Source organism: Cydia pomonella, chromosome 23 (genome assembly GCF_033807575.1).
Source record: "Cydia pomonella isolate Wapato2018A chromosome 23, ilCydPomo1, whole genome shotgun sequence".
Taxonomy (NCBI): Eukaryota; Metazoa; Arthropoda; class Insecta; order Lepidoptera; family Tortricidae; genus Cydia; species Cydia pomonella.
In genome coordinates this window covers 13,429,391-13,453,784 of record NC_084725.1, presented here as the reverse complement: position 1 = coordinate 13,453,784, position 24,394 = coordinate 13,429,391, and the positions used below count along the sequence as shown (strand labels likewise).

Here is a 24,394-nt window from a genome sequence, read left to right as displayed (position 1 = left end):
GACAAACGTTACGTTCTGGTTATATTTCTTAATAAGTATCGTGTGTGTATTGCAAACTCAAGAAAGCCTAACTTAATTATGGACCATAGATTTTAGTCAGAAGAAAATGTATAAAAACGTGAATTCTACCTTTGTTAGTTCCATTGAGGATAAACCAGCGCGATGAGAAGTCCCAGCCTGACTCGGCAGCCGCCTTCAGCTCCGCGTACAGCTCTTCCTTGTCCAGGGTGTCCAGGTTTCTGGAAAATTTGACCGAAACGTTAACAAAGGTCTCCTCAGACAAACTGCTTTCGTATGTCCGGATGTCCTCCTCTACAGGTCGTAATTCTCAACCGATTCTCGTGAAATTTTGTGAGCAGGTTCAGTTTTGTTTTTTGGAAAATCTTCAAAATGATATAAATTGGCTTAAAGGACTTATGGCACTAAAACCCACAGTGAGTACACTCAACACTCACTCACAGTTTAGAGTTACGATCATTAGTACATTGTAGGAAAGGCCGGAAAACCGCTCAAAGATGGACGAGTGAGTTAATGGAGGCCCTCAAATAATACGAGTCTAGCCATCTTTAGCGTTTCCGGCCGAGGCATTACATAGTACTTTTTATTTTATTTTATTTTATTTTGATAGGTACAATAACACAATGCAGGCAACAACATTTTAAAATATTCCATATATAAGTATCTTATACACTACCCACACCACGATTACAATTGTACACAACACAACCACGGAACAATTATTAAGCTAAATACAATTTTTCACTATAAAATCTTGTTATTAAAGGCAGTAAAGAATATAGTAAAATATAACAAACTGTTAGTACGATAAGATATTTACTTACAATTTTGGGACAGCAAAACATTTTTGAACTTAGGTAAAGACACGTTCAAAATATCTAAATCAATATTTAAATCTAAATCAATATCTAAATCTAAATCAATATCTAAATCTAAATCAATATCTAAATTCGTCTATATCTTTTTCATGACTATTGCGAGGAAATAAGAAAACATTTGCATTATAAGTATTTTTGCAAGGAACATTTATATTTTCTTCACTAGAAGAACTTATTTTTATAGCGTAGATAAGTTTTACTTGTATTTGTTAATCAAACACAATTTACAAGTATCCAATTCAGTAAATTAATTGCTTCATTTGCGTACTCATAACTTAGCGACAGATTCAAGATTGTGAAAATTGGTAATAGGTAGGTACAATTACCTGGCCACATCGACGTCTTCCTTGTAGCTCTCGGGCCTCGGTCCTTGCGACATGTCATTATATCGCAATAACTTATACCTGGAAACAATGAATGAAAATTAAATTTTGCCAGTTCGTCAGGGGAAGGTACGATTTATGTGTCTATGTTTGTTGTTAATTCATATATCTCTCATATTAAAACTACGTGTTGGATTGTAATGAAACTTAGCACATAGATAAGTTATATATTTTTTTATTTATTTATTTAGAACACAAACAGTTATACATACAAATGGATTTGAAGTACAATGTAGAGTACTTAACATACTTAAGAATCATAGACCTGGAGGTTCATTATTAAGTACATAATGTTAACTATGTTAACTAACTAAGTATGTAACTAACAGCATAAAGAAAATGAAATCATGAGCCATACTTAAATTCTATTTACTAGTCTTCAGAGCTAAATCGGTATCTAAATATCACATGAAACTCTTACGTTTAATGTAATAGGGCAGAAAAAAAAAATACAATAAGTAGTAAGTAGGTTAACATTCATGTCTGTTTCATTTTGTAAGTATTTACCTATTTACTGTTATTCTAATTGTATTGACAATCCTTATTGGAGCTATAATTTTATTTCATTAGTATTGTTATTATTTTCATTTTTATTTTATTTTGACGATAATGATAGAAATTCTTATATTTTTGACATCAAAGCAAATTTATTATGTAATTGTCTTTCATGAAATAAATCATCTAATCTAATCTAATCATTAATTATCGGATAGGTAGTATTTTTTTAAATTACTAATATCTGGTAGGTATTGACAACCGTAAAGTTACATTTATACATTGTATTATATGTAATTATTTGAAATACTTGAACTAAAACAATTTACGTTTAGAAACATACAGCACATAATAAAACAAAATGGTAAAAACAAATCTAAATTAAAATATATCTAAATAAGGCCCCCGCGGCATTGTGCCAAAGATGCTGGCAGCATTCCCTCGCTGAATGGCAATACTTATGCGCTGCGAGAGAAAGCTGCCAGCTCTCTGGTCACCGGTAGAATCTATGAGCCTTTTACTCATTTCCTTAAATAGTATCTTGGCGCTTGGAATTTACGTTTAAGTATCATTTTGAGACTAAACAATGAAGTGTGAAAAGGATCAATATCAAGTAGGTACTTATTATAATAACTAGGGACTCGTCTGAAAAAAGTGTGCCGAGAGTAATTCTTGCGGGCAAAGCTGATATAAAATAGAGCCTAGCGATCGAGCCAGCAACATTGATTAGCTAACTCATTAGCCTCTCATTAGTTTATATAGCTCCAGCTTATAAAACAAATGAAATAGAGCAAGAACAAGTTTTGTATGAAAAACTTAAATTCGGTTTTTAGGGTTCCGTAGCCAAATGGCAAAAAACGGAACCCTTATAGATTCGTCATGTCCGTCTGTCTGTCCGATTCTGTCACAGCCACTTTTTTCCGAAACTATAAAAGCTATACTGTTCAAACTTGGTAAGTAGATGTATTCTATGAACCGCATTATGATGTTTACACAAAAATAGAAAAAAAACAATAAATTTTGGGGGTTCCCCATACTTAGAACTGAAACTCAAAAAATCTTTTTTCATCAAACCCATACGTGTGGGGTATCTATGGATAGGTCTTTAAAAATGATATTGAGGTTTCTAATATCATTTTTTTCTTAACTGAATAGTTTGCGCGAGAGACACTTCCAAAGTGGTAAAAAGTGTGGTCCCCCCCCCCCCCCCCGTAAGTTCTAAAATAACAGAATGAAAAATCTAAAAAAAATATATGATATACATTGCCATGCAAACTTCCACCGAAAATTGGTTCGAACGAGATCTAGTAAGTAGTTTTTTTTTAATACGTCATAAAAAAAAAAAAAAATTTTTTTTTTTCATCAAACCCATACGTGTGGGGTATCTAGGGATAGGTCTTCAAAAATGATATTTAGGTTTCTAATATCATTTTTTTCTAAACTGAATAGTTTGCGCGAGAGACACTTCCAAAGTGAAAAAATGTGTCCCCCCCCCCCTGTAACTTCTAAATTAACAGAATAAAAAATCTAAAAAAAATATATGATATACATTACCATGCAAACTTCCACCGAAAATTGGTTTGAACCAGATCTAGTAAGTAGTTTTTTTTAATACGTCATAAATGGTACGGAACCCTTCATGGGCGAGTCCGACTCGCACTTGGCCGCTTTTTTTAACTATGATATCTTAAGCTACATAAACTAATTACAGGCATAGATGTACTATTGTAAGTACAAAGTTACAGAGCAATCTAGCTAGTCGTTTTAAAATGAGAGGGTAACTACGTTTGTATCGAGAACCGAGCTTGCTTTGTTTTGTTGTAACCTTGTGTGCGTGCAAAATCGGCTTTCCATGAAGTTATCATGAGTTAGGTCATCTCGCTTTGTGTGGTAGTCCACAGCACAGCGGATATCATTCCAGATCTAGAGCGGAGCCCGACTGAGGAAGTACCTCTACCTTACAGAAAACAGCAGCCAAATAACACTAGACCCTACTCATAGTGTTGTGTTCCTGCCGGTGAGTAAGGTTGCCAGAGCTCAACGAGGGGCGGGGGGTTTAGGGTCGGCAACGCGCATGTAACTTCTCTGGAGTTGCAGGCGTACATAGGCTATGGAAACTGCTTACCATCAGGCGGCCGTATGATTATTTGCCACCGACGTAGTATTAAAAAAAAGTTAGTTTTGTTTTAGCGACCATACCTCTCTCTGGCTCTGTGCAAGGACATACATTAGCACTTTGTTTAGCACACACACGGACAGAAGCTAGTCGTTTTAAAATGAGAGCGTAACTATCTATGTTTGCATGGAGAACAGAGTCTGGTGCGGACTCTTAGCGTTATTAACCTTTTGACCGCCAAAGACGTCATATGACGCGAGCACCGGCAGCCCAATATCAACCTTCATGCGTACCGACAAGGTTCGCGATGACGCGCCGCGTACGATAGGCGTGGCGTTCAAAAGGTTAATACCTATACTAATAGGCCTTATTTATGCAGTACTCACTTGTGGTTCTTTTGCTCGACCTCCACAGTGTGGTTGGTCATCCAGAAGTCGAACTCCTTGTCCATGGTGTGGATGTGCTGGCGGAGGAAGTCCTCGTCGTACGAGTCCTGCATCACCAGCTGCACCATCGGGATCAGGAGAGGGGGTTGAGATCTAGAACAATCAAGCAGTTGATGGAAGTTTGGAGTATGAAGATTCATTCTGCAGCATATAACATGCCTCCTTAAACTACGTCCAAAAGAGAGGTATGGCCACTGTGAATGTCATCTCCCTTAGTGTGGTAGGGCACAGCACAGCGGATGTCATCCCAGATCTAGAGCAGAATCCGACTGGGGAAGTACCTCCACCTTACAGAAAATCGCAGCCAAATAACACTAGACCCTACTCATAGTGTTGTGTTCCTGCCGGTGAGTGAGGTTGCCAGAGCTCAACGAGCGTGCGAGGTTAGGGTCAACAATCACCTCGCATGTAACACCTCTGGAGTTGCAGGCGTCCATAGGCTTCGGTGACCGTTTACCATCAGGCGGGCCGTATGCTTGTTTGCCACCGACGAAGTATAAAAAAACATCTATTTAGAAAGTTGGAGACTGTTCTTCCTGCCGTAGCTCTCATCTTATACATCGTGAGACTGATTTTTCAGGAGTAGTGGAAGTGGAACTGACCTCATAGCATAATATATTCTGCCGCCATTAGGTATGAACCCGATCCGGTCCACAATATCCAGAAAGTTGGATATCATTCCTCTCGCCGTAGACCTCATTTCTGACAGCAGCAGACCCTTGATTATCCAGTAGGAATCCCAGTAGTAGAACTCGCGGAACCTGCCGCCTGGAAACAATTTGTAAATGAATATCTTCTTCTTTTCATCTTGTATTACTTTCCCCACTGCTGGAGTGTAGGGATCGGATCATATTAGAGCGTAGGGCTTAATTGGGAATCGTTTGTATACGTCATTTTGACATTTTTGTTTGTAAGAAAGGAAAAAAATGCGTGAGTGTCGTAGAACACTTGGTTCGAACGAACTTAACAAAGGATCGTGACGGATTCAAGTGTTAACGCCCAGGGTGGAAATAATTTTGCTACCATGTGACACATACTGCTTTTCACAACACATATAATATTTTCTCATGAATAAAATGTATGAGATAATATAGTGTTAGTATGTACTTTTAATGTCCGCATACTTGCTATATTGGCCCGACGGCCATTTGGCCGGTACAAGGTGCTAAAGTTAGGTAAAAATATTACTAATTTTTCTTAAATTCTCATGGCTGATTTTAATGAATGTTTTAGAAAATATTGTTAAAAATTTATAATCAACATTGCCAGACCTTTTCCGCCGCAGGTAACTATTACCAGACGCTTTAAAGCTGTCAAAAAATATTGTAACTTTACTTACATTCTCACTCTTGATTTTTATATATGATACTCAGGGCACTCGGACGGGCAGGGTTCCCTGAGTATCATATATGAAAATCAAGATTGAGAATATAAGTTCCGATATTTTTTGACAGTTTTAAATCACCTGGTAATAGTAATCGCCGACGGAAATGGTCTGGCAATGTTGACTATCAATTTTTAACAATGTTTTCTAAAACATACATAAAAATCAGCCATGAGAATTTAAGAAAAGTTAGTAATATTTTTACTTAACTTTAGCACCTTGTACCGGACAAATGGCCGTCGGGCCAATATAGCAAGTATGCAGACATTAAAAGTACATACTAACACTATATTATCCCATACATTTTATTCATGAGAAAATAAGTAAGGTCTGGCGGCTCTGGGATCTTGGACTATATGGAAATCATTTTCAAGTTCATTGAATACTCGGTAGGAACGAAGTTAAGAAAGGGTCGCGACGGAAACTCGTGACGGAAAACTCTTTCACTTTTTTTCGCCTACTACAACCATCTTCTACTTCGAATAACAATGGTTTGCCAAATTTTATGCAGAAGGCAGACTGACATACCAGGTACTATCACAGGGTGGTCCACGTAGATGATGGAGTACAGATCCTGGTTCTCCTTGACGTCCTGCTTCATCTTCCGACCCAGCTGCAGCCAGAGCTGATTCAGTTCCCTCCCCCACTCCATGAGCTGAGGGTCTTTGATCAGCTTCAGGAATGCTGGAAACAGTAAATGAATTTATCTGTTATACAGAATTCTTTACAAATACATTTTTTACAAGCTTTTATTTAACTTGCTAGATAGTGTGGGTCAAATATTGGAAGCTAAATTTGACCCACATCCTGATTTCAGATTAAGCTTAAATTTTGCATACGTATGTAAATTGGAAGACAGTGCAATTTTATGATGACATGGAGCTGATTTCATAATGGAGACAGGAGGTGGCCATAGGAACTATGTGATAAAACAACAGTAATTTTATAGCACACATAATTTCCTCTTTTTTTAGGGTTCCGTATCCAAAGGGTAAAACGGGACCCTATTACTAAGGCGGAGTCCGCCCGTCCGTCTATCACCAGGCTGTATCTCATGAACCGTGATAGCTAGACAGTTGAAATTTTCACAGATGATGTATTTCTGTTGCCGCTATAACAACAAAAACTAAAAAGTACGGAACCCTCGGTGGGCGCGTCCGACTCGCACTTGTCCGGTTTTTTTTACTACTCGAAACACAAAACGTAAGTTAATTAGAGTGTAACTTATCGCAAAGTCATGATTGTCATCGTGAGTCGTCAAACGGATGTGATTTTCATAATTATCATCGAGATGTCAATAAAAAATCTAAGTGTAGGGTTCCGTAGTTACCATTCTGTCAGAATAGGCTACACGGGGGCTATTAGTAAGTATTATATAAGAATCAAAAATGGCTGCACCGATCGCTAGTTTTCGTAGAAAGTATTTATTAAGCTTTTGTTTTACTATTTTTTTCATATTTTTTTGAACACATAGTTCAACTAGGGGGGGTCGGAACACGATTTTTTTCTTTCGGAGCGATTATGTCGATAATATTCACTACATATATCAAAGAATGGTTTTTGAAGACCTATAACAATATCCCACACAATTGGGTCAAAGCGATAAAATACTAATAATAATGCCCCCCGGGGCAGCTTGTGGCGAGCTGAATGGGAAGTGTCCCTTGGGTCCCATACCCCCGAGAGTCGGTCAGGCCCCTCTCTCCGGCTTGCCTTGATTGGCCGGCTGGAGTGAACACTGAGCAGGGGCCGCAGGACTCTCACCTCTGGCTTGCCTTTACCGGCCGTCCAGAGTGGGGTGTCAGAGCTATATGCTCGCAGGGTGGAAGTGAAATATGCATAAGACGCGAGTTGGCACAGTGGCTGCTGACAGCTACTGGGTAGAAAGCGGCGCACACCCTGAGCAGCTCACGCAATGTTGTCCCCTTGTCGCTCTGTGCGAGCGGCCGTTTTCGGGGACCCATATTGTGAGTTGACGAGTTACCACCTGTCCATTTTTTCGTGTTTTTTAACTTATGATCAGGGCAGGTGCCATAGTCTCCTCCATAGTCTTGGTTGCCAGTCCACTAGCTACTCAACCCAATAGCCCGGTTTCTCTTTGTACCTTTTTCTTACAATAGTCCTACACTAACCGGGGCTTGTCCTTGGGTGCACTACTATAGTGCAAACAGGGATAGTCGTCGGTTGGTGTCACATTACTTTTAGAGTAAATTGTCGTATAACAAGGGGCTTCTACGTGTTGGCTTCGGCCCCACGCACGCCTTCCAAATGCCCGGGACCACATGGTCCCGAGAATTTGTAAGAGACATACAAATAATATTAATATATATATATTAATATTATTTGTATATTAATATATATTGTATGGGAGGAATCCTAAAAAAATATTTTTTCAAGTTTTTATTTTACCGTTCTATCGCCAAGCATGATTTATGTATCCCAAATTGCAGCTTTCTAGCACTAACGATCACGGAGCAAAGCCGCGGACAGAAATGGCGAAACTATGAGGGTTCCTAGTAGAACAGAATCCTAAATGACATTTTGTTATGGCAAATATTATATGATAGATTTATATACCATTGTATATAACTACCTCTATAACATTATATTGTATTGTAATAATATTAAATTTCACATTGTATCCGACGATCACTATACGATAAGTAATTGCTTATGTATCCTTTTACATTAACTTTGAACATTGTATTGAGAGATAAATAAACTAAACTAAACTAAAAACTGTTTCTTCTTTGATTTCGTTTAGTTACGAGACGAATAAAGTTGCACATGAAATTGATAAGAGGCTAATAAAAAACTGAGTAAGTAAAGAGGAAATATAATTAAGAAACGATAATAATCGCCTCACAACTCAATAAACACTATACAACCAAGTCTACGAACTATAAACCTAATGTAAACGTCCTCATTATTGCACATTATCCGATACAAGAATATTATAAACTGAAATATTGTACGTATCCTGTAGATACGTATGGGCAAATAAGAAGTATACATTTTATTTTAATATTTAACTATATTAAGTTCAAAGATTATTAGTCTGTGCGGAAAGAGATGAGTCGTGGAATGCCCAATACATTCTAGTCTTCTCTTTCCGAACAGAATCTTAAGTATTGTTTTAAAAATATATAATTCAGGGCTGGCAAATACATGCGGAACATAATGTTGAACATATGTCTATCACTAACAGCAGGCAAATGTGAGCCCTTACCATCGCAATTTTCAGCATATTTTCGCATTTTCGGCGTTATCTTATTACATTTGTGTCGGATGGTCGGTTTTAACTGTTTAAATTTCATCAGCTTGTTAGGATAGACACGTAATTTTAGACAGCCCCATAGAAATAAGTCAGGAGCTTTAAATTAGGGGAATTTGGGTGCCAATCACTGTCACTGTTTCTCGAAATTAATCGAGCAAACAACGTGTTTTAAAGAACACAAACATTTGAGAAAAAATTGCTTGCTGCTAGAGGTAGACATTTGGCAGAAATTGTCTTTCGTATACAATTGTCAACCCTGAGTATCCTATCTGTTATATGTATATATATCGTCGGTACTACACGACACTAGCTTTATTGAGCTCACTGTGGGACTGGGTCGATTTGTGTAAGATTGTCCAGTCCAGTACTTTTTTCATGTATCATGCCACTTTGTTGGGAAGAAGTAGTGCAAGTCATCATTTTATTGCGTGATCTCTTTATTAAAGATGCAAATTAATGTTAATTTATTCTAGATTACTGAAAATTGTTACTTATTCCTAGACATATACACTTAAAAAGTTACTTTTCCACAATGGTTCACAACTAGCTCTGAAATACAATTTTTTTTTTTGTTTAATGCCTGCACTTACTACTGTTTCTGTTTAGCCTGATGGTTGACTGGTAGAGAATGCCTTTAGGCATTAAGTTCGCCATTTGTACTTTATTTGTTATATTGTGCAATAAAGTTTAAATAAAAAAAAAAAAAAAGATCCTTACCAGGCTCATCGTGCCAGTCCGGGGGGATCCACTTCTCGAACTCCGAGCCCTCAGGATCAAAGTTCTGGATAACGAACTCCATGATGTCCGCTTTTGTCGGCCGCGAATCTGTCCTGGAAGAAAGCGGTCGTTAGTTGGGATTTCATTGCGTCTGTACTTAACATAAAGGGTAGACTGTAACTAGGGTTATAATATACAATAACAACACAATTAGGTTGCGTGGTTTTATCACGGAGTTCCTATGGTCACCTCCTGTCTCCATCATCAGATCAGCTCGATGGTACCATAATATTGCATTTTCACCCGACTTACCGGAAACCGGGAAGTGGGTCAAATTTAACTTGCAAGATTTAATTACAGACAGAAAATGGGACAGGTGAAACTAAATAAAAACTTGTAAAAAGCCATTTAAAACAATTGAAATTGCATTAACATTTAATGTTTTAAACAGTTCCATATGAGCCTATCGAACAAAACAGTAAATTTGTTTTGAGTAGCTAAAATGTATCGTTTATTTTTATCGTTTTTCAATACTTAAGTCAAGCGAAGTAGATATAACTTGAATGCAATTTTCACTACGTTGCGGTATCTGTTCAAACTTTTGAATGCAGTTTACCTCAGTAGTCGGCAATGTAACTTAAATTGCATGCAAGTTCTTGCTAGTCTACGCCTCGCTTCAGAAATGTTCAAACAGTTAACGTAACTGTTTTGTATTTTACTGTTTTTCAAACATTTGTTGATATTGTATAAAGCAGTGAATTTAAATGAGTTTTGGCTTTGAGATTTCGCGATTCATTTGAATGATTTTCCAATTAGTACATTATGCGTGGTGAGGCAGAAAAGATGAAACATGCTGTCATAGCATTGTACCGAAGAAGAAGTTCCCAAGTTGCCAAATTACTATATTGGAAAAGTTCTCAGTAAAAGCAAACAATTTAAGGCCAGGCCACACCGGTTGCGTGTGCGTAGACGTGCACGTGCGCGTGCGCGTCCCGTTGCGTTGTAAACTAAGAATTCTCATAAGATATGACACACCGCTTGCGTGACGTGCGCGTGACGTACGCGTGCGCGTGAGCTGCACGCATTGCAGCTCCGACGAGACAAACCAGCTGCGTGCTGCGTGCACGCATGCACGCAGCGGAGCGGCAACGTCGCTTCGTTGCGTGCAGTGATGACGTTGTATTTACCGGCGTTCCCTATGAGAGGGCGAACCGAGCAGGTTCGGACACGCACAGCTCGGTGCTGCGCGTGTACACGCGCAGCTCCTTTGTATTTATTTACAAGTCGGCCGGAGCGTGTGGTAGATTTAATAATGGATTAAGAAAGAATGGTCGCATTAAGAATGTTTGCAGTGCAAAACCTTTGTCGCCGATCAAAATATCTTTTTCCATTGATTTTGTGAACTCACACCCTTTTAGATTTCGCAGGAGTATTTTGTGATAAAAAGTAAGAGGAGTGCTTCCTCTTCATCCGACTAACTACTATCGAACATTGTTAGTTGTCTAGAGGCTAGGGCATCATAGTACGCAAATGGCGCCGGATCTGCACGCAGAGCTGCAGCGTGCGCATGCGTGACGTGAACAGCACCCTGCGTGGCGTGCGCTGCGTGACGTGCGCGTTACCCGGTGTGACAGGGGTGCTGTGCACGTCTACGCTTACGTCGACGCACACGTGCTGCGCACGCAAGCGGTGTGGCTCGGCCTGTACAGCACCCTGCGTGGCGTGCGCTGCGTGACGTGCGCGTTACCCGGTGTGACAGGGGTGCTGTGCACGTCTACGCTTACGTCGACGCACACGTGCTGCGCACGCAAGCGGTGTGGCTCGGCCTTTAAACGTGTCAAGATACAGGCTTTATTAGATATTTCATCTGCCTGTCTAATTATAATATATGATGTTGACGGAGACCTTGATCTTTATGTCCACGAAGGTCTTGGAGTCGTTGTAGAGGCCGGCCATCTGCACCGTGTCCAGCAGCGGGCCAACTGATGATACTCACTTGTTCATCAGCTCCTGGAAGTGTTCCATGGTGATGTTGGCGGAGACCTTGATCTCCATGTCCACGAAGGTCTTGGAGTCGTTGTAGAGGCCGGCCATCTGCACCGTGTCCAGCAGCGGGCCATGGCAGAATATTAAACTGATGATACTCACTTGTTCATCATCTCCTGGAAGTGTTCCATGGTGATGTTGGCGGAGACCTTGATTTTCATGTCCACGAAGGTCTTGGAGTCGTTGTAGAGGCCGGCCATCTGCACCGTGTCCAGCAGCGGGCCATGGCAGTATATTAAACTAGAAAAGAAATATGCTTTGTTAAACGTATAGATCACTTCAACTACAAGGCGGAGCGGTAACTTATCGTTATCTCTAAACATTGATTGGCCGATGTTTAAATTGTAAATTTTTAATCCCCGACGCCAAAATAGTCGTGTTATAAGTTTGACGCCAGTGTCTGTCTGTGGCATCGTAGCGTATGGGCAGATTTCGATGCGTTTTTTTTTACGTGAAAGCGAGTTTCCCTGCGGTTGGTCTTAGCTATGTTTCAAAGAAATCGATCCAGCAGTTTGAAGAGAGCTCTTTTCAAAAAGGATGTCAGGCACTTTTGGTATAAAATAGAGTTTTCGGCATATAGCGTATGGTTTGTTTATTTAATAGTTATTTATAAACCGTCACATAAATGAAAATAGTTGAGGGTACAGGCAATTATATATTATCTTGTCTTGTAAGTTATGTTGTGTAATACTAACACTTTTATGGGTTTTTGCCTGAAATAAAGGATTTAATAATAATTTGCAGTTCGCCACATAAGTGCACCCTTTACTTAGGCTGTTTTGCACAAGTACAACAGGTATTTGTTTATTTGGACATCTCTTGTGTTACCACGAGCACGGTTACATTTTTATCGCCTATCACCATGCCTGTCACGTTTTATGCCAAAACTTCTAAATATCTCTAATATGTGCCAAAACTTTGGAAAATATACGTAGGCTATATCCTAAACTAAGCCATCATACATTTTATAACTTTGTTTAAGTACTCCAATGAGGCTGTATGATATCTGTATTTGAATTTAATCGGGTTTATTTGAGATATTTGAGTCGACCTCGTGTATTGATTGAGTGAGACTGAAACCCTTAGAATCACATGGCTTTTGACCCATATTCCTTCACTGATGTGCATCAAATGGTGTAGGCCAAAGGTATATCGCCATCTATTCGAGCAGACATTTCTCTTGATTTTTTCAGGCACGTTTTGTTTTTTTATACTACGTCGGTGGCAAACAAGCATACGGCCCACCTGATGGTAAGCAGTCTCCGTAGCCTATGTACGCCTGCAACTCCAAAGGAGTTACATGCGCGTTGCCGACCCTAAACCCGCCCCCCCCCCTCTTTGAGCTCTGGCAACCTTAATCACCGGCAGGAACACAACACTATGAGTAGGGTCTAGTGTTATTTGGCTGCTGTTTGTTTTGGCTGGCGTTTTTCTTCTTAGACTATATTTATCTTATACGGAGTTATATATATATATATATACATATATATATATATATATATCTCTTTGATAGAACTCATAAAACAAATGGATAACTTTGAATCGTAAATTTAGATATATTTGATAGCTCAGTAACTGCAAAACTGCGTTACACAGTAGTCCAGTCGAGAGTAGTACAACTTCCAGAGCCCCTAGTGTAAATTTTTTCGATTTCGTATCGTGACGTACGCGTTTGCGTTAAGTCTCATTTTGTATGGGATTTAGAAACAGTGCGCCAAGCGGAACGTTTTGGAAAATCAAAATCCCATACAAAATGACACTTCACGTGACGTTACTTGGGCTCAGGAGTGCCCAAGGTTTATACATAGAATTGAAGTACAGACCGTAGGTAATACGCATTTAACCGGTGCTCTATATTTGGAATTTACACCAAACTGGAAACAATCCACTGGGGTATAATTACGAGTAGTACATTTACGACACAAGTGCGAAAAGTATGAAAAAAATACACACGAGTATCGTACAACGTTTTAGAGTACTGTAATAAGGGAATGCGGTCTAACCGTGGTGGCGAATATAAAACGCAGACGTAGATTTCTGATATTATATATTTTTTCTTCTTTTAGCAAGATCACACATACAGACTACTCTTGATGGTGGCCACCTTCCGAATCGCCGTTTGCAGATCTTTAATCATCCAGCAAAGCGGTAGTTCTGTACCCCTAGTGTAAATTTAATCGACATCATAACGTGACGAACGAATTTGCGTTAAGTCTCATTTTGTATAGGATTTTGAGTTTCCAAAACGTCTCGCTTGGCGCGCTCTTTCTAAATCCAATACAAAATGAGACTAAACGAAAACGCGTACGTCACGTTTCGAAATCGAATTTATTTACACTAGGGGTACTGAATTCAAATATATAATCGTTGCCAGTTACGTACCAAAAGTACATATGACCCTTTAAATTTTCGACATAGGCACGTATATTGCTATAACCGTACTAGGGCGATAAAGTAGCACCATATGAACTGTAAAAATAAATACCACACGTTTACTCAATGTTCCCACATACATTTTTCATTATACTACTTATTATCCAACGGAAATGGAATTCGCCAGTCGAATTGTTTAGTTTCTTTAAGTAATTTAAATAGCTGTATTGTCAAATACAATGTATACCTACGTAAGATATCACATATACTAATAATATATATGCAAGAGACGACGCTTAAACCATTGATTAGTATGTTTCAGCTGATTAAACAAAACTTATTAGTTTACTTTTACTTTTTAAATACCTAAGAAGTATACAATTCCAAATTTGTATCGTGAATATCGTGATAATACGTAAGAATTTATAAATAAATAGTGACTCGTTGAATGAGTACAACGCCGTTCATAATTTTAATATTTCTAATCAAACCATGAAATATCCGGCTCGAAGGACCAGGATAAAACTATTTTGTTTTACTTAAGGTACTTATATATAATATACATACTTATTTCATCGTAAATTGTCAAAAATTAGTTTTCCACAATTTTGAAAGGCTATTAAATGTTTCACCAGGTGTGAATCGTTCCTTCTTTCTCGTTTCCTCGTGACTGGGGGTCGCGAACACATGAGATCGTTATTTTGTGCACCAAGGCTCTCAATTCTGCACAATTTTCCGCCTTCCTAATAATAGGCGCCTCGATCTCTGGCAGGCCTTCTTTACAATGTCCAGCCAGCGGGTTTGCGGCTGTCCACTACCCCGTCTTCCATCCACCATGCCAAACATAATGCGCTTTTCGATGTTGTCCGGCTCCCGTCTGGCCTCGTGTCCAAAGTAACTAAGGATCCGCTGGAGACAAATGAATGACAACCGGCACTGGATTTTTAATTACGTCAGGTGTGAATATCGATTGACAATCAGCTACTGTACTTTATTGAACAGGAAACTTCCTACACACGCCCCATCCAGACGCAAAACGGCGTAACTCACACAACACCCTTAACTGACTTTTGATGGACCTTATATCTTTGCAATAAGGATTATAAACCGTCAGCTTCAACGTTGTGCGAAGTGTCATAATACTCATAATTCCGTGCTCTTGACATTGTCCGTATTAACATTATCGGCTACACGCCGTTATAGCTCTTATTGGCAAGTAGTTAGCGTGCAGGTGAAGGTAGACTATTAAACACGTGCACCGATTTGAACTGGCCGGCTTACGGCTGCGTGATAAAGTATCTTGTCGGGGTGGCGTTTCTGGCTTCAGTTGCCGGACGTCAGACTTTCAACATCTCCATTAGACTGCGGGCCAGGGGCATATTTCGTCAGCCAGCGCCTCACGGCTGATAATTTATCAGATGATAGTTTAGATGCTGTTTTAAATAAAATAAAAAACCGTCCACCGGTTGTATCGCGGTGGACAGACCGTCAGCTGTAAAATGAACGTCTGCAAAGTATGCAGAATGTGTAAATTGCGTAATTCGTTTCAGAATCAGAATTAAAATTTAATGATCAAATATAATTATTTTACATGTCAACACATTATATCTATTTAATAGGATCACACATTATTATTTTATGAATGAAAACATTAATTACACAAATATAATTATATCAAGCTTCATTATTATTATGGGTCAAATTATTTTAACTTATTTTAATAGGAATTAATCAGATTTATATTATATTCAATTTTAATTAACAAAAAATTTAATAGTGTAACTTATTTCTATCACATGCTATGAAATATTTTGTTTTTAAGTCTGAAATAACTAAATAAATAATTTAATAAATAACAGTCTTACACTACTTACATTACACTTATAATTAATATTATTTGGTGTTATATAATATAACTATTACATTGGGCTTGGCCAAGTAATCAGGTGGTCTCAGATGGCCGAAAGATATAATTTGCAGAGTATAGCGCATCCGAGGTTTATGGCGTTTCAGGCGTTTCACCTGATGAAATGCTACATGCAAAGTTTCCTGATTTTTTTATTGCTATCATAAAAAGGTCAAGCGCTTATATTTTATATGTTTATGCGCCCAGCTGACGTTCTTACCACCGCTATATAACCGACTGACGATTTATTTAATTAACAATAGCATCTGAACTATCATCTGACAAAGTATCAAACGTGTTTCGGTGGCTGCCATTCCTCAATCCACCAACGGAGCGGCAGCTGACGTCCACGAGGGTTCATCATACATACATAACCACTATACGACTTTTCACCCAGGAGGCAATTGGTCATGGAAATCTGTTCCTGGCTCGCGATCTACATCATCTCCTGAGGATGCCTCAGGAGTTTTGCACTTTTGGTGGTGGTTTGCTATATTTATATGCGTATTTATTTTTGCAGTGGGAGGGTGGCAACATTAATTGCATGTCAAAAATACGCAAGTCAATATTAACGGGTTGGCACTGATTGAATAGCACGTTTTTAACTCGATTAGCATATTAACGCCTGATTTTGTTAATTACAAATCAAAATATTTTCGTAAAATATTTTGTTTTGTTTCCTAATGGCGTTCCATTCATTCTTACAGGCAAGAGCCTGCCCATTAGTGGATAGTATATCGGTACCATTATATATCTGTCTTTTGACCGACGGCATCGTTTTTTGGCGCTGGTTTTTGCGCATGTCAGTGACCGACGCACGCGCACCGCACGTGATACACACGTTAACCAAATGTGATATTCATGTGATGATCTTTGATGAAGTATAGTCTGATAGCACTTAAAGCCCCGTAGGCTCGTGTTCTTCTCTTACTTTTTGAACGTAAGTATGAGCGGGCGTGCGTGCTTGAGACCGCGAATATCGTGTTTTTGAATGTTAATTTGTTGTAAGTTTAAACAAAAAAGGTAATCGGTGAGTTTCCTCAAAAATAAACTAGCGCATTTTAAGACGTAATTTTGTGCATTACTTGTTATGAATTTTTAAAGTGCGTTGTAGTATTTTTTCTATCTAGCTAAAGTGAAAAAAAAACAGGATGCGCATCGATGAAGTCACTAGGTAAAATCATCAAGAGTGCTAATAAAATTTTTGCCAACCGTATTGTTATCTAATAAAACGGTACGATTTTTCAAAAACTTGGCTCTCTGAACCTACAGCACCTTAACAGTTTGAACGCCACGCCTACCGCGTGCGGCACGTCATAAAAACATGCATTTAATCGTGAACTATGTCGGAATGCACGAAGGTATATATCGCTGTAGCCGCGCGCGTCAGTTCACGTCTTTAGTGGTCAAATGATTGGCAGAGAAAACTGGGTGTTTCCAGGCATACAAATTTCATCAAATTTCAAAACAGATTAGTTCTATTTTTTTTATCAAAATCCAGTTCTGATGAAGAAATTCATGAGGAATCGAGGGGACTCCTCAAATCTTAATGGCATATATTAGTGATTTTTGTATTATCATCGACAAATCAAGCATTTACATTAAAGGATAAAATTGCCACACCCATTCTGGGTCCATGAGATACTTACTCTTTCGCATATAAATACCATCTTGTAATTACCATGATGCAATAAATGAAGAATAAAGAATAAAAACGTGACATTTGATGAAGTGGAACTGCTGTTGATGACCCGAACGGAACTCTTCTACGACGCATAGTTCACGTTTGGCGATTTTTTAAGCAACATTTTTGTCAAACTCGAGTTCTGGTCACGTTTACCAACCGGTGTTGCCACTATGTTACCACTAATACAATAGGAAGTAGTACCTACTCAATGGAATCTGCACTCATTGTATTTAATCGCCGTTGAAAAAAGCCATTTACTGCAATATCAGCATGAGTCGATGAGTAGTACTGTTAGTTTTAGTTATTTGTGCAAAGAGAGTAAAATTGCAATCCGGATTATCCGATGTATGAAAATCCGGATTATATTTCAACCGGTGTTGGCACTATGTTACGTTTTTAGAATCTATTGTATAGTTAGTTAGTTACCCACTAATATACAACAGGAAGTAGTGCCTACTCAATGGAATCTATAGTCATTGTATTTAATCGTCGAAAAAAGTCGTTCACTGCAATATGAGCATGAGTCGACAAGGTCGGGTCGTTTCCAGCAAATACTGTTAGAACCTTCGAGAACATCGGAAAGATTATTGGGAATGAGAGATTGGTAGAGGCTATAGACTGAAGAGCCTAGAACACCGTAGAAAGGTAGCCTGTTACAGCCCAGGATACATTTCGGGGAGTGTGCGATGGGATTACATAATCTTATCCCCCCATCTCCGTTCTGCCACCGTGGGACTAGACGCGGACTTGTGTTTCACCCGTATGTCGTTACTTTACCACTGATTCGCACTAAACGCTACGCATCCAGCTTTATCATGCGAACGGCTAAGGAGTGGAATTCACTTCTTGCAAATCTATTCCCAGTCCACTATAACTTGGATCTTTTTAAAACGAGAGTGAATAGACAATTAGACATCTTTTAGGTAAGCATGTTGCATCGGCACTTTCCATCACGTGAGATTGTGGTCAAATGCTTACCTTTTCGTAATAAAAAAAGGGAGTCGGCATTCGCTAGAAACTAATTCTAGCACTAAAGATTACGGAGCAAAGCCGCGGACGGACATGGCGACTACGAAACCCTAAAAAAAGCAATTTTTACTTTTTTCTTTTTACGGTCGTATCCGACATCCAATATCGGATAGGACAATGTCAAAAACGCTCTTGTACTCTTAGAAAAATTTCCCGCGGGAATAATACAATAGAATAGATATTCAATCACTACTGAAAACCTAATTCACTTAATTGATTGATTCGCAGAAATGACTGCAAGGCCTGCAAGTGGTCAATGGGTGCCAGATTGAAGCTCGGTCTCACGTGGTCCGGCATAAATAGATCTGATTCAGCGGGCATGAATGGCAGGTACGCCAAGATACTTATACCACTCGCGTTGGATGATGGTTCCTATGACGGTTCATTTTTATATGGCGTAGGTGTCTCGTACAATGTTTGTAGACATTTTTTAGAAGTTTAGCATATTGATTTATTTAGAAATGTAACATTAAAGTAATAATAGAAGTTTTTGACAAAAATTTCATTTTTGCTACAAGCTTTTATCGCTGACTGTACTCGTCATTCCAAGACAACTAATACTCATCGAGACAACATCGCTTTGGTAAACTACTGTAATGCTTGTGTATGCTGAAATAAAATAAAACGACAAAATAACCCCAAATACAAGGCTGCGTTGTTTTATCACAGTTTCCATGGCCACCTCGCGTCTCAATCATTAGATCAGCTAGATGGTACCATAATATTGCATTGTCACCCGACTAATGTATGCAAAATTTCAGCTCAAACGGAAACCGGGAAGTGGGTCAAATTTAGCTCCCAAGATTTGACCCTCATAGTGCTAACAGGGCAAGTTAAATAATAAAAACTTGTAATAACCCCCCCCCCCCCCCCCTTTTGCGTCGGGGTTTAAGTAATACAACTTACCTATCACAAGTGGGGGGTAGACTACGCCTGTCCGCGCTCGCCGCGGCCAGCACGACCACCAACCACAACAAATTCATATTTACTTTATTAATTAATCACTAATGGCACTTCACTATCACTAATATCACTCAAAGGAACTATAACACTATCTCACTGGAGTTTTTGGCGAAGTCTAGTGTTTATGTGTTTAGGAATATGTTGGTTGTGTATTTCCTCCTGAATGGACTGGTCATTTTTGGTTGGTGGTCTAGGCGTGCATGTCTGGGGATCTGAAAAAGAAGAAAATATCGGTTAGCACAATATTCGTATTAGGGCTCTTGCACCAATCCTGGGTTAGCGACTAACTCAGGCTTAACCGTTAAGAGGGAAGAATAGCTTTTTGAATCTAACGAAATAACAGTGCATATTAAACAAATGCAAACGTATAGGAGCGGCCACAGTGCACGCTGCTCACATCACTTGTGAGCCCGACGCCACGCTGCACGCCCCGCTGAACGCTCCGCTTCGAGCGTCCACTGAGGCCTTACACTTAGGGAAGTACTGCAAGGTGTATTAGAGCTTGAATTTTAACACATCATTGGCTTTCTACTGAAAGAAATATTTGCATAATAGTAACAAAATATTGTTACTACTATCACAAAAATTGGGACTTACGAATTACCTATATGTTGTTCGGTCGATTTGTAGCAACGAAAGCGGTTTTAGGATATTGATCAAACTTTATTTCTTTATTACTTCTCAGAATAGCGAATTGTCTGCGAGAGTCAACGGACACATTGTTAAACATGTGGTACAAGTCACAGAAGACATAACAGCAACGTATAGTCTAACCTCCTTATTCATAAATGTCTACTAAAGTTAAAAAGCCACTAATGATCGTTTGTCCCTTTCGATCATACCAATACGTTGGAAAGAGACAAACGATTAGCGGCTTGTTAACTTTAGTAGACGTTCATGAATAAGGGGGAAAGAATTTAATTTAATTCAGTACCATTTCGTAACTTGTCACAGTTACAATTAATATGAAATTAGTATTTTTATTTTATGTATGTATTTATCTATATAAGTTTGTTTATCGTCGCCTAGTACTCATACTCGTAGTATGTACAAGCTAGGTCGATCTGTATGATTGTCCCCAAAAATAAAAAAATACCAGTTAATGTTGACCTTGACGACCGGTTTGGCCTAGTGGGTAGTGACCCTGCCTACAAAGCTGATGGTCCCGGGTTCAAATCCTGGTAAGGGCATGTATTCGTGTGATGAGCATGGATATTTGTTCCTGAGTCATGGGTGTTTTCTATGTATTTAAGTATTTATAAATATTTATTTATTATATATATCGTTGTCTAAGTACCCTCAACACAAGCCTTATTGAGCTTACTGTGGGACTTAGTCAATTTGTGTAATAATGTCCTATAACATTTATTTTATTTATTATTTATTTATTTATGTTATATTTATATATTTTGTAACTCGCATCTATTTTTTGTATGGCAACAAATGATTTCTTATTCTTATTCTTGTGTATGTATTTAAGACAAATTCATGATCATTGACCGAGCTTCAGAACTCAAGGCTTGCCAGAGGACGGCCGCAAATAGAACAGATTTAATACAAAAGCAGTTCAGAACTCGTTGCGGTTGAATAAGAGGTTGTTATTGACATAACACTTGCCAATAACTACTACTATAAATGTTACTAGTCTGACAACGTAGAAATGTGACATTTAAATCTTGCACCGATCTAATAAAATCGGTGACCTCATATATTTTTTGTTCTGACGCATATACAAATAGGTATAAAACAGCATTATCCACAATGTTGTTTTATAATCGTAACAAATTAATAATACCGTCCAGAACTGGTTCGGCCAGTCTAACTGATTTGTTCCAAAATCGAGTCTGGCTGGTAACATATTAATATTTTATTTTATATTTTATTATATACATACACATCTCAAATACTTAAATTTTTATTTTGTAGTACTTAATAGAAGTTTGACTTATAACATGACCCCACGTCGCGCAAGATGTTTGACATTTAAAATTTTATTTTAGCCAACCAAATATAGATGAAACCTGAGAAAATGGAGATAATAAATATGTAACTAGCATTGATTAATGATTATATAATTAAATCGGTACTTTGTAAATGAATTTATTAGTTTTTAACAAAGAGTTGTGCGCTTTGGTTCCTTAGCCAATTTGTATTTGGGTCAAACAAACAATAATTTATTTGCAAAAAAAGGGTAGATATTACATGTGTTAGTGTAAAATATTGTGTATGCAAATTAATGTTACAAAGGTTAATGGGACTAAGTTGTTATTGGTTAAATTATAATCTAAAATAACTAACATCATACATCACATTATAGATTATGCGACATCATAACATCAGTAAAAATAAACAGGTGGCAAAATCATATTAGACTTTAAATTCAGATACTTTCATGAAAGTGGATATTTTAAGAAAGGAATTGTGGTTTGTTATTTTGTATTTTGCACGTTTATTAGGTAAATCTTAAAGCTTCAGGATAAATAGAAATAATAACTGAGATAACTTTGGAAGCAGTTTGCATTATAGGATCGACAATTCATAAAACTTACCTTTGAATATTAAGTTATTCGCATACGCTTATATCATAACATATAATATGGAGAAACACATGCTGAGTGTTATCCTTTTCAGAAACCACCCGCAGCACTGTAACTTCTAATTGTTGGGTATGTGTGTTTCGAATAAAAGCATGATTCATTCATTCATTCATTCAGAAGGGAAGAAAATTAGACGAAAACGCATTTCCACCATATAGGACTTGTCCAGTAGACAGTAGTTCTCCCTGTAATACTAAGGCAACATAGAGCGGCAAGTGAGATGCTGTTAGAGTGGCCATTTGTCAATATTTTTCGTCCTGGCTTAGGGTTGCGAGGGAACTGTCTGAGTGTCGAGGTGTCCAGGAACCTCAACTAACCACTAGAAATTAGCTTAAAGTTTGGGGTTGTAGCTATAGCATACGGAAGCCTGTATTACAGCAGATTTTAACAAACTTCCAGATACTGAGGCCCCAAGAAATCCCAGTGGGGTTTGGAGAAATGACCGTTCAAGAAATGTCAGGATTTTTAGGGTGATTTCCAGATATTCCATTTTCTCATATGGCAACCCAAGTCTATTTAATGTTCAAGGAAAGCTTTACTGTTATAAATTCTTAGTTTGTTTCGTTTTTTACCTGCGCCAGAAAATTGAAAGAGGGAAAATTGTGTTTGCCTAAAGTGTTGTTATTTGCATTCCCACGTTATTTTGCGTTTAAACAGACTAGGCAAAAACTATTTTCCCTCTTAGACAAAAACCGTTATGGATTCGATGATAGCGTAATAAAAATCGTTTCCTCTTAAGTTTTGCAACCTGTTCGAATACACGTGTTACCGAACAATGGTGTAAGAGCGGCAACGTCGGACATTCATGTCTATCTGTTTTATAACGTGGCCTGATCACGCCCGGCGACAGTGTTGATATCTGCTCGTTATTGCATGGTGACTGTGGCAAAAATGTCAACTTTGTGACCTAATACATAAAACTGTCAAATAACTATTGTGTTCTTTAATCGCCAAATGAGGACAAGTTTTTAACCCCTAACGCCAAAAGCGGAGTTTTATATGTTTGACGCCAATGTCTGTCTGTTTGTGGCATCGTAGCTCTCCAACGAATGGGGCGATTTCGATGCGGTTTTTTGCGTGAAAGCGAGTTTTCTTGCGGTGGTTTTTAGCTATGTTTCATAGAAATCGATCCAGTTTGAAGAGTATCAGCTGTTTACCGAAATGATGTAAGGCATTTTGGCATAAAATGCATTTTGTTGGCATATAGCGTAGGGGGCTTTGAATTATTTTCATTTAATAGTTATTTCTGGAAGGAAGTGCGAAGTGGAGGGAGATAATTAGGAAGTCGGACCCCGTTACAGTACAGGACAAACGCTAGGAGGATGTTGAATAGTTATTTCTTGAAGGTTTTATCAGTCCGGAAATACAGTGTGACAGCGACAGTTCCACAGTTCAGCTGTGCGAAGCAGGAACTTTCTGGATAAACGAATAATCGAGGACTGCCACCATCCAAGTGGTGAACATGGAAATCTTGTTGCGTATAACGATGGCGGAAGGAAGCGGCAGGGATAAATCCGAAGAATTCCTCGCAACAACGCAACTATTTGCTACGCGTTATTTTGTCAATTATAAAAAGACGTATTTCCTTTCAAACATGAATAAACCTAAATAAAAGATAATTATATAATAAGAAACGTTAACTATTAACCACTAGAAGCTAGCAAAAAGTTAGGAGTTAGGCAGAATAAAGGGAAGGTTATGCTGTAAACACAGCATTATGGCGGCATTTCGATACAAAAATTGTCTGGATATTTAGAGTGATACCCTTTTGTCAAATAAGCGCTGGTGGCCTAGCGGTAAGAGCATGCGACTTTCAATCCGGAGGTCGCGGGTTCAAACCCCGGCTCGTACCAATGAGTTTTTCGGAACTTATGTACGAAATATCATTTGGTACGAAAACTAGGGTCAAGCGGACCCTAGGCTCCCATGAGCCGTGGTAAAAAAGCTGGGACAACGCAAGGAAGATGATCCGGACTTTTTTTTATATATACCACGACGGTGGCAAACAAGCATACGGCCCGCCTGGGGTGTTACATGCGCGTTGCCGACCCTTTAAAAATCTGTACACTCCTTTTTTGA

At 38.5% G+C, this 24,394-nt stretch overlaps 1 protein-coding gene and 1 long non-coding RNA gene across 3 annotated transcripts in view; one reads left to right on the top strand and one right to left on the bottom strand.

The window, feature by feature from the left end:
- LOC133530658 (uncharacterized) overlaps positions 1-24,394 on the top strand; it is a 231,863-nt gene that overhangs the window by 79,977 nt on the left and 127,492 nt on the right. The window lies entirely within an intron of this gene.
- The window catches only part of LOC133530616 (trehalase-like), a 119,263-nt gene that overhangs the window by 36,467 nt on the left and 58,402 nt on the right, over positions 1-24,394 (bottom strand). For both annotated transcript variants that reach the window (XM_061868619.1, XM_061868618.1), the window contains exons 2-9: positions 19,662-19,930; positions 11,863-12,000; positions 9,715-9,827; positions 6,249-6,404; positions 4,939-5,104; positions 4,277-4,429; positions 1,223-1,300; positions 130-239 (exon numbers count right to left, since the gene is read on the bottom strand). In XM_061868619.1, coding sequence (XP_061724603.1) covers positions 130-239; positions 1,223-1,300; positions 4,277-4,429; positions 4,939-5,104; positions 6,249-6,404; positions 9,715-9,827; positions 11,863-12,000; positions 19,662-19,738 — 991 coding nt within the window. In that variant the 5' untranslated portion in view covers positions 19,739-19,930. The remainder of the gene's footprint in view (positions 1-129; positions 240-1,222; positions 1,301-4,276; positions 4,430-4,938; positions 5,105-6,248; positions 6,405-9,714; positions 9,828-11,862; positions 12,001-19,661; positions 19,931-24,394) is intronic.